Source organism: Rhinopithecus bieti, unplaced genomic scaffold (genome assembly GCF_001698545.2).
Source record: "Rhinopithecus bieti isolate Rb0 unplaced genomic scaffold, ASM169854v2 scaffold_38590, whole genome shotgun sequence".
Taxonomy (NCBI): Eukaryota; Metazoa; Chordata; class Mammalia; order Primates; family Cercopithecidae; genus Rhinopithecus; species Rhinopithecus bieti.
Window position 1 is genome coordinate 189,947 of NW_016815931.1, and position 11,139 is coordinate 201,085.

Below are 11,139 nucleotides of genomic sequence, written 5' to 3' on the forward strand. Positions count from 1 at the left end.
CAGGAGATCGAGACCATCCTGGCTAACATGGTGAAACCCCGTCTCTACTAAAAAATACAAAAAAAAACTAGCCAGGCGAGGTGGTGGGCGCCTGTAGTCCCAGCTACTCGGGAGGCTGAGGCAGGAGAATGGCGTAAACCCGGGAGGCGGAGCTTGCAGTGAGCTGAGATCCAGCCACTGCACTCCAGCCTGGGCCACAGAGCGAGACTCCGTCTCAAGAAAAAGAAAAAGAATTTGTGATAAATATACTAAATAATAAGAAAGTGACTCTTATTTACCACTGAGATGAAATAAAAAAGTTTGCTCTAGACCCATTTTTTTAATGTCACAATTAAGTTTTTCCAAAGCAAATGTTGTTCTTATCTCTTTGCTGTGTTCTTGTGTTAACCTGCCTGTCTCATTAGAAGTGGGGACATTTCCTAGTGAAATTAATGTGACATTTAGAGAAAATTTCCTCTCTCAAATGTTTCATGTTATTTGCCATTTAGCATACTTAGAGAAGGTATTGGAATAATGTCAAGCAAATTTTGATTAAATAAGGCTAACTAAGAGCCAATACATTCATGCAAAAAAAAAAAAAAAAGGCTTTTGTATTATATCTTAAAGAATGTATTTCTTCTGTGGTTCTTTATCCTATATTGAGATGACCTTGGCAGATAATCTGACAAAAGAAATGACATCTTCTAAACAACTGGGCTTGCCTTAGAAAATGCAGCACATTAGGTCAGAGCCTGTGGCCAGTCCTTTGCTCAAGACAGTTATTTGCCACCCTGGAGGTACACTAAAATTTCCTGGAAAGCTTTTAAAAAAAACCACCCAGTGCCTGGGTCCAATTCCAGGCTAATTACCTCAAAATCTCTTGGAGTGGGTCCTTGGTGACAGTATTTTTATTTTTTATGTTTTACAAGAAGAAGATTCTGAGTTGATTCTCATTTGTAGTTAGGGCCGAGAGCCACTGGCTTAAGACATACAAACTGTTCATTAAGAAAATATTTCCTTCTTCAGGATGATCTGAATCTCATCCTTTGCTCCACCAGAAGTGTGAAAAAATATACTCTCTCAGTGCACAGGAGTTGGGTTTGGGCATACACCTCGAACCAGTATGAGCTAGAACACTTGATGTCAGTATATATAGACCCATAATATAATAGCCCATCTATGGCCAGTTAACTCAGTTGTTTGGAATGTAGTACTAATGAGGCCAGAATAGTGTATTCTGTCCAATTAGAATAATTCTGTTGCATAGATTTTTCCCATAACTGTAACCCAGCTGCCTCACAAAGAGACCTGAGACGGATTACAAAGGCACAAGACAATGGGTGAATCAGCATAGCCCCATCCATTCTGGGAAAATCGGTTCTAGGAACCTGCCACATTGACTAGCGCTACTAATTGCATTAGGATGCAGCATGGGACATCTGCCCATGATGGTTTGTTTTGATTTGGGGGAATATATTTTCATTTGAAGGTCAGGACCCATAAGAATGGGTGGTTTATTCCTTTGGAGTTAAAAAAGGAGGAAGAAAGATAGGAAGGTTATAAGCTTCTATGATATTCTCCTCTTTACAGTAGCAGATCATGCCTGGTACATCTGCCCAAAGTTAACAGAACTGTATTTGGGGGAAGAATTGTTAAGGTAATTACAAACAAGCCCTCGAGACTTGTCTCTTCTCAACTCAGTGCCCGGGAGTGGGAATTCTCACGATGAGATATATTATGGCATTAGGACCAAGAAGTAGTATTTTCATTAGCGATAAAATGTGCATGGTATTGCTTTTTTGCCTGAACATGTGGCTCTGGCACCATGCCTGGAGGTCAGGTCACAATGGAGCTTCATATTTGATGCACAGTGCACACAGGTTCCATGCCTTCATATGCAAAGATATGGAAAATTTTCTACTTGAGAACTGTCTTCTTTAAAGGTAGTAAAGACAGATTCTTTAAATACAGTAGCTTGGGTTGCTGCTTATCCTTTTCCTGCAAAGCCGGTATCCTCTAGATTTCCTTTTGTGTTTTTGTTTCTTTACTAACCTTCTTGAAAAAATGGTTTAGTAAGTTTGGAAGATGAGATGGAACATGCATGTGTCACTATTTTATTGCATGAATGAGGTCAAATTCCTGATCCTACTTGGAGTTAGTTGCAGGTTCTGAATAAAGCAGGGGATCAGGATTCCCACCATTCCTGTTATGGGTCTGATAAACGCAGCTGAAATTCTCCTTTGGATTCATGTTCTATTATCCCTATTTTATAGAGAGGGAAACTGAAGCACACAGGGATTAAGTAATTTGCCCAAGATTGCAGAGTGAAATGAATATTTGAACTGCTGAGTGCTTAATCAATTCCGGGTTTTAACAGATGTATTAGTCCATTCTTAAGTTGCCCTAAAGAAATACCTGAGACTGGGTAATTTTGTAAAGAAAAGTGGTTTAATTGGCCCATGGTCCTGCAGACTGTATAGGAGGCATGATGCTGACATTTGCTTGGCTTCTGGGGAGGCCTAAGGAAACTTACAATCATGGTGGAAGGTTAAGGGGGAGTAGGCATAGCACATGGCCAGAGCAGCAAGAGAGAGAGATGGGGAGGAAGGACTACACACTTTTAAACAACCAGATGTGATGAGAACTCCTTCACTATCGAGAGGACAGTACCAAGAGGGATGGTGCTAAACCATCCATGAGAAATCACCACCATGATCAAATCACTTCCCACCAGGCCCTACCTCCAACATTGAGGATTATAATTCAGCATGAGATTTGGGTGGGGACACAGGTCCAAACCACATCCACAGGGTAGCATAATTTTTGTGGGGTAGTGAACTTCCCACTTGTTAAATTATATATTGTACTGAATATCATAGATGAACACATTTAACCAACATCATTTTTACCTGTTATATTGGTACAACAATTAAACATCTTTGTTGGTTGACTGACTGTTGGATAAACTTCTTCCAGCAAATACTTGGATTGTATTCCTAACACAGCTTCAAGTTTGCCTCCTAATCCTGTTTGTGACAATTTCAGCATTCACTCTCTAAAGAAACCAGAAATGAACCGACCCTTTTGATTTTTAATCTCCCAACCTATTCTTCCAATAGCATTAAAAATTGCTTGGGTTTACATTAAAAAGGGGATATAAACTTCTAGATAAAAGCAGTGTGAGTAGATATTACACGGTCCATCTTCAAATGAGGGGCATGGGTGGGTTTGTGAACATACCTGAGTATGTGCAGGGCAATGTTGGGGTTTAGTTTCCTTTGAAGTACTGTCTCCTCCTCTCTCTCACACATTCACCATCCCCGTTACTACCTATTGTAGGCACTTGGGGTCTGTACTCTGACTGCTGGCTCTTTGGTGCCCATGTGGTAGCTGGATCTGCTATTGCCTGTTCTGTTTTCTTCTCCATCAAACTGTGAGCTTGGAAGCAAGGGCTGCATCTAGGAGCCTAGAACAGTTAGTTTCTGACAGGTAGAGGTCTGAGAGGAATCTGCTATTTTGTTTGCTAGATAGCAGTTGTGTTTTGTTTTCCACACACTCCCAGTTGAAGTAATTTCAGAAGGCTCCTAAGGAACAGTGGGAATGGTGGCGATTTCTAGTGGGATGGCAAGAGGTTCGGGGAGATGTGTTTGGGTAGTTTCTGGATTATACAATGGTTCAAGAAGAGTAGTACTTTAGTGCTGGGCGTGAGATCACTTTACCAGGACATTCAGTTACTTTAGTGTTGACTTTTCTCTGGATTTCACCCTTCTAAGGCTTTTCCCCTCTAGTTCTTCCAACCTCTGGGTGATCACAAGCTGTTTTTCCATCTCTTTCATCTGGCAGGTATTCTGCATTTGCTTTTATAAAGCCATTGCTCCAGCAGTCTGCTGTAACCAGATTAAGCAGCAGTGTTCTAATGATAGGAGCTGAGACCGGGGTTTGCTTGCAAACTTCATGTTTCACATGAAAGGCTTTGGCACCCCCTGTGGACTGCCCTTCACCCTGTTTTAGGCATAATGCTTGTTTGCCTTTATATCTGTGATAAAACAAAGGCCTTCCTGCATAACCAGTACTGAGCAAATGTCTTGAAACAAAGGGAAGTGCAGAGTTTAAATCCACAGTGGGGGATTACCTTGCCTGCATTTCCATATCTTTGGAATAAATATTTTAACATGTTAATTATCTACTACTAATAAAAATACCTTTGAACTTCCAGTCAATTTGATGGGCATAGAATTTTCTCCACTGGGGAATGGGAAGCAATTAGTTTCTGTAAGGATTGTAGGTCACGTTATCTCTTCTCGGTAAGTGGTTGCATGATCAGTAGCCAGTCATATTCTAGGGAATGTTTGTGTCAAGGCTGTTCTGGTCTGCAGTGGGGAGCTACTGCCTCCAGGAGCCCCTAGGGCCTGAAGGAGGCAGAGGCTGCTGCTCCACTGTGGCCTTGGGTTCCAATTCACTCACTGCTTCTTGGCCCAGAAGAAAAATTCCTTCTAAGTAGGATAGTTCGAAATCTACTTATGAATCATCTATGTAACCTTTTTAATTTTTTCTTCTCATTGCAGACTGAAAACTATTCTTTTGACTCCAACTACGTGAATAGCCGAGCCCATTTAATCAAAAGGTATGTTGGTTTGCTTGCTTATTGCTACAACTAAGCTTGATTTAACATTAAAAGCAACACAGATTAAAATTTTAAACCGTATTTTTTTGGGGGATTTTAAAATGAATGTCTAACCTACTTATTGTAAAATGTTTGGAAAATTGAGAAAAGCATAAAAAAGTAAATAAACATCACTGGTAATTTCATCAACCAAAGGTAATCACTGTTGACATTTTATGTTTCTTGGTATGAAAATGTATGTATAAACACTCAAAATTAAAAATAAAATTGAGATTATATTAAAATATAGTTTTATCTAGTGACAGAAATCTGGTATTACAAATATTCACTATTTCTAATATTATTTCTAATTTCTAATATTATTTCTAATATTTCTAATGTGATATTAGAAATATACAGTAGAAAACTTTCACAATCATGTTGATACCAAAATTGTTGTTGCTCTTCACTTTAAATAAAGGAAAGCCTTAAAAATATTTATGCATGTAGAACTTTCCCATGAGTTTTTGAGATTTGATGCCTATTTCAACAACTTTGAATCATTTTAAGGATATTTTAATGACAGAAGGCTAATCCATTCCTTTCTGATGAAAGGAGAAAAAGAAATTTGCCTGATTCTTCTTAAAACTATTTAGAAGTGTTTCAGAGGAAACAAAGTTGGGATTTATGGTGATGGTTTGGTCTAATTTAGTACAGGGCCCAAATAATGTTGAGTACAGGTGAATACTGCCAAGCAAAGATTCCCATCTGGTGCAGTGGGCTAACCCAATGGCGAGAAGGGACGAAGAGTTTGGGGAAACCCTCTAAAAGGTGGAAACTGGAGCAAAGAAGATAACCTCTTGCGCAGAAAGACCAGTCACTACCATTCAAATGTGCCTTTATTGCTGTTTCATGCTAATATGCTTACATGGCTCCAGTGGTTATCTCTGCAGCTAAATTGAACTCTGGAGTTATGTTTGTAAATAATAGAATGAAAACAGAGAGCAAGCCAGGGGTATGTTAGAGCTGTACAGATTTGAAGACTTGCAATTCTGTTTTTTGCTGGCCCTCTATTCCCATAAAGTTACATCACCAGAGAGTAGGATTTCAAGGAATAAACAAGCTTCAGGTAACTTGCATTCATGTCTATTTATTCATGAGGGCTTCAGTAACCCCTAAAGCCATGGCTAAGTTTATCTGTATTGGGGTCTGTAATTGCTTGTGACCTTAAGGACGATCATTAGTTTGGGTCTGAAAATGGGTAGGGCCCTTGTATTATCAGTGAAAAGCACAGTTTGGAATTTTTTTTTTTTTATTTTTTTTTGGAGGTTGGGAGGGAATCATTTTCGCGATATTTCCTGGCTCACAGAATAAAAGGCAAAAAGTAGGAACTCAAAATTATCTGACTTAATTTGTTTAGAAAGACAAAAATAACCCTCTTTATGTGCTCTGATTAGAGTGGCCTTTGTAGCCAGAAACCTGCTTTTGTTTTCTGCTTCCGGATTGTTACTTCAAGCTCCATTTTTAAAACTTTGATAAAAACAGTGACTTGCCTTTAGCCTCACAGGGCCCTTTGGGCCATAATAGGGTACCTGGGGAATTCTATAGCAGGTTAAACCGATACATGATTGGCTGGGCGCAGTGACTCATGCCTTGTAATCCCGGCTGCTTTGGGAAGCTGATGGTTTGGGAGGATTGCTTGAGGCCAGTGGAGTTGGAGACCAGCCTGGGAAAATAGTGAAACCACCCCCTACCGTCTCTACCAAAAAGAAAAATAAATAAATAAATTAAAAAACCTGATAATTGAGTCTGATTGTCACAGGCTGGGGAAGAAAGCTAAGGACTCCCAGGCACCCTTGCATCTACACTCGGTCGCTGGACTACCAATATTACAAGGCTAGGACTGATTAGATAAAAAATTATGTTTAAACATTTAATGGGCTTTTGGGGATACATGTATTCCACAGCGTGGTTGAGACTTTCTGGAACTTTCTGATTTTGGGTTAATTATTTTTATGTTTTTCCGGGTTTATTAGACACATACTCACAAAAGCCACACAACCGAGACTTAATGGACTCTTTGGGTTGAAAAGTCTCCCTGATTTTGCCTGAAATAAAGATATCTTTTTTTTTTTTTTTTTTTTTTTTTTTTTTTAATAAAACCAGGGACCACCTTGATCAAGAGGAAACACCTGAAAACTCAGGGACACATGCATTTTTGCCAGGGTTCTGTTTAGAGAGCTGTGAGGGCTTTGGGAAACCCTGAAGGCCTTGGAATTTGTGTGGTCAATTGAGTATAGACGAAGCATAATACTTAGAAAGATACAGGGAATCTTGTGTGCTATGCTGTTCTGGGGACCAACTGTGTTAAATGTAAAATGTGAGGAAAATGTTGAGAGTGGTGGCTAACACCAGGTGATAAAGTCATGCAAAGCCTGTTCAAATAGCTCACAGAAATGTTTGAAAGGGGTTATGCTGTATGTGGTTTCTTGAAGATCCATTTACATGCGTGGTAAAAGCTCTTGGCCAGGAAATTCTGAATCTGATTATCAGTTTTAATTTTACTATCAAGTCCCTGTTTCTTTGAATGCCAATACAATTTCAGGCTAACTTTGAGAACTTCTTTTTCTTTTTTCTTTTCTTGTTTTTGAGACCGAGTCTTGCTCTGTCGCCTAGGCTGGAGTGCAGTGGCGCGATCTCGGCTCACTGCAACCTCCACCTCTTGGGTTCAAGCTATTTTCCTGCCTCAGCCTCCTGAGTAGCTGGGATTATAGACATGTGCCACTGTGCCTGGCTAATTTTTTTTATTTTTAGTAGAGATGGGGTTTCGCTATGCTAGCCAGGCTGGTCTCGAACACCTGACCTCAAATGATCCACCCACCTTGACCTCCCAAAGTGCTGGGATTACAGGTGTGAGCCACCATGCTCGGCTGAGAACTTATTTTTCTATCCATGTTCTCTTCTTCTATTCACTTTCTACTTATCCAAGGATGTTTCTTGGACCCTTCTTTTCGGCATTCTTTAGCAGTTGCTAGCATTCTTAGCCAGACTGTTTACATACAGGCATCTTTTCCTCTTTTACCTCTATCTACCCTGAGTAGTTGAACAGCAGCCACCACTGTCCATCTCTGGGTCTTTCCTTCATCAGTCAGGGTTCCTACATGAAATAGTTGGCACACCTAAATTGGAATGGCTTGAGGAAAGTTTATTTACAAAGGGGACCATTTACAAAGGCTTGGGCATGGTTAGTGAACCTCAAGGGATACTGCAGTATTATGGCACTGGAGGAGCTAAAAATACTTCAGACAGGACCAGGGAAGACAGCATGTAGGGAACACTGACTTGAGAGTAACAGTGACTTCTGGTTGGCCAAGGGATCCAGTCATCATGAAGTGACCCTGGAGGAAGGGAGCAGAGGCAATCAATATCCTGATATCATTGTTCTCCCCTGCTCTGATCTCCTGCTGGTGTCTTCCTTTGGCTAAACCCAACAGAAAGCCAGAGGGCAAGGGGGTTCTCATAGGCACAAATCAAGGTTGAGAAAGGAGCTCAGCCTTGGTAAAAGGAAGTGATATGGCAGGCTTCCCATAATTTTATGCACCAAGGAATCTAGCATTATATTTCTGTAGTTTTCTTTTTCTTTCTTTCTTTCTTTTTTTTTCAGAATGTCACTTGCAACCTGCAGGTGTACCCAAGGAGGCTTATGTGAGGACCCCAGATTAACAAATCATGGCAGTGCAGAGTTTCTTCTGAATGGCTTTCCTTCCTGCTCTGTTTGTTTCTTGCTGTCTTCTCAGAGCAAGGAAAGCCGGCAGAGGTACTTTGTCCCTGCTGCAGCACTCTTTCCTCATGCCTGTTTTGTGGGCTGCTGTGTGATATCCACTCCTACAGTACTTTGGGAACAACATCAAGCAGGGCATAAGGCTGTGGCCCAAAGAAAATGAAATAGAAAATGAACAAAGCACTGACTCAGTGTGGAAAGGATTAGGAGCTTTGGCTTCCTAAATCATGCACAATGCTTTCTTTTCCACCCAAATTGTCCTGGGGTTTTTGCAGCACCTCGTATGGTGCCTTGTATATAATAAATGCTTGGTACATGTTTATTGAATGAATGCATGAGAGGAATTGAAGAAAACCTTAGCATTTTTCTGTTAAAGACTAGCACTAGATTTCTCTTTAAGCCAGTGATTTCTGGATTTTAATGTGCATTGGAATCACTTGAAAGGCTTGTTAAATGCAGAGATGCTAGCTCCATCCCTCGAGAACCTCCAGTTGTAACAGGTTCCCAAGGTGATTGTGATACAGGTGGTCCAGAAACCACTCTAGGATTTTCCTTGTATTACTTAAACACAGTTATAATAATCTTCATTCTCACTCCTTTCTCATTCTTAGCCTCAGATATCATTCCCTGGGTATGTGGTATCACCTACTAGTAAGATATAACCTCTTTCCATTCAGATTCTTATGTCTTTTGGAAAAGAGCTCTAATATTTCAGATGGTAAATATGGGTCAGAATTTGTGTGATGTTCATTCGTCATGCATCTGCTGAGTAACTCTTCGGTGCAGAACCCTGTTCTAGGTGTTTTCAAACATATCTGTCTTTCTGTTGGCCACCAGAGCAGTAATAGAAACATGTGCATTTGCAATATCATTGGAAACAGGAACCCCTAATTTATTGTCCCACAAAAGTTGTTTTACAAGTCCTTCATCTCCCAAGAGGTATGCAGGTAATAAAGCAAGTGAAATCAGCATTTTTTATGCCTGGCATAAATTGTTATTTGTTTTGGGTGAGTAGCCATTTACCAGGCTGTTTTACAATTTGCGGCATCTTGCTCACTGGGTCTTAAACTGCCTTACACAAATCCATTCATTAAACCACTAAATGCTCTTACAAGATCAGTGTAAGTGGTGCTTAGTTTGTCAGATGGGCAAACTAATCTTTAAATGAGTTAACTATTCCAGGGTTTTGGGGAGTTGTTATACCTCTTGCTTTTTATTCTGAGACTACACAACTTATCATGTTCACACTACCAGTCCCTTACATCCTAGTAGCTAATCCTTCACTGTTTTATTATTTCCATCATTTCTTTTTTTTNATCATTTCTATTTAAAAAAGCAAAATCTCTGAGGTTGTTTATAACATTCAGATGCCTATAAAAAAGATGATCAAATTTTTGAAAGGCAGATGCAAAACCAATTAGGAGAAGTAAGGTAGACATCCCTGGCATCCAGGGAGGTAACTGACTGCAACTAAACATTACATTTATGTTGAAGTTTTTGAGAAATCAAGACAAAGCAGTAAGTACATCAAGTGATATAGTTTTCATTATTCATTAAAGGAAGGATCGCCATTTGACAGGAGAACTATTATTTTCTGTTCTTTAATGTTAGAAGAAATTAACCTAATAGTATGTGACTATTGTTTACAGAAGATATAGAAGAGTTCCTTAAATATAAACTTTCTATACCAATACTATAAAAACTATGGACATAATATTTAATTGTAACTCAGTGAAAACATTACTACACAGAATAATGATCATATTAAACAATAACCATTTATGGAGCATTTATGTATATCTGGTACTTCATGTACAGTGTCTCTTTGAGTCTTCTAAATGGCCTTGTGAAGGGGGTTTTAGCAAACACATTTTACAGATAAAGAAATTGAGATTTAAAGACATTAGATATCAGATCCAGGGTCACACAGATGAGGTGGCAGATTATAGATTATTACCTCTCCTAATGACTCCAAGTTCAGGCTGTTCACTGCAGTCTGCTATAGAAATAAAGAACCTGGAGCAGTTGTTCTTAACTGTGGGGTGATTTGGCAATGTCTCTTTGGAGACATTTTTGGTTTTTTCCCTTAAGTGGGGGTCACTACTGGCATCCAGTAGATAAAGGGCAGGGATGTTGTTAAACACCTTATAATGCACAGGACAGCCACAACATAGGATTATGCAGCCCCAAATGCCAATATTGCCAAGGCTGGGAAGCCCTGTTCAAAGGGCTGGTTAGTTACATTGCCCCCATACTAGACCCCTCATCATCATATGTTTCAAGCAAGTTTCAACAGCTGCTGAATTCAGAGTTGAATTCTCTGGCTTAAAGTGACAAATTTGTGTTGTGGATTAAGGAAATTTTCAGACACCAGAAAATATACAGGTTGGAAAGTTAAATATTTGTTATAAAAATGGAGTTACCTGAATATCATCCAGGCAGGTCATTTCCTTCCTCCAGAGGTACATGGATGCTTGTAGGCAGGCACCCACCTCACAAAACAGAGAATAATTTCTAAAAAACAAACTTTAAATCTGTTTAAACTGTGGGATTATGACAGTATTTACAGAAAACTCCATAATATGTGCCATAAAGCTAGAAATGGTGAAACACTTTAAATCATGTGTTTCCAACTGGCCATCATGACCATAAAAGACCTGCAAGATAATTTTTTTTTTTTTTTTTTTTTATTATACTTTAAGTTCTAGGGTACATGTGCATAACGTGCAGGTTTGTTACATATGTATACTTATGCCATGTTGGTGTGCTGCACCCA

The 11,139-nt window shown here is 39.5% G+C and overlaps 1 protein-coding gene across 3 annotated transcripts in view; it reads left to right on the plus strand.

The window, feature by feature from the left end:
• Positions 1–11,139, plus strand: part of PCDH19 (protocadherin 19) — a 118,558-nt gene that overhangs the window by 53,705 nt on the left and 53,714 nt on the right. For all 3 annotated transcript variants that reach the window (XM_017854178.1, XM_017854177.1, XM_017854179.1), the window contains one exon: positions 4,545–4,603. In XM_017854178.1, the coding sequence (XP_017709667.1) occupies positions 4,545–4,603 (59 nt within the window). The remainder of the gene's footprint in view (positions 1–4,544; positions 4,604–11,139) is intronic.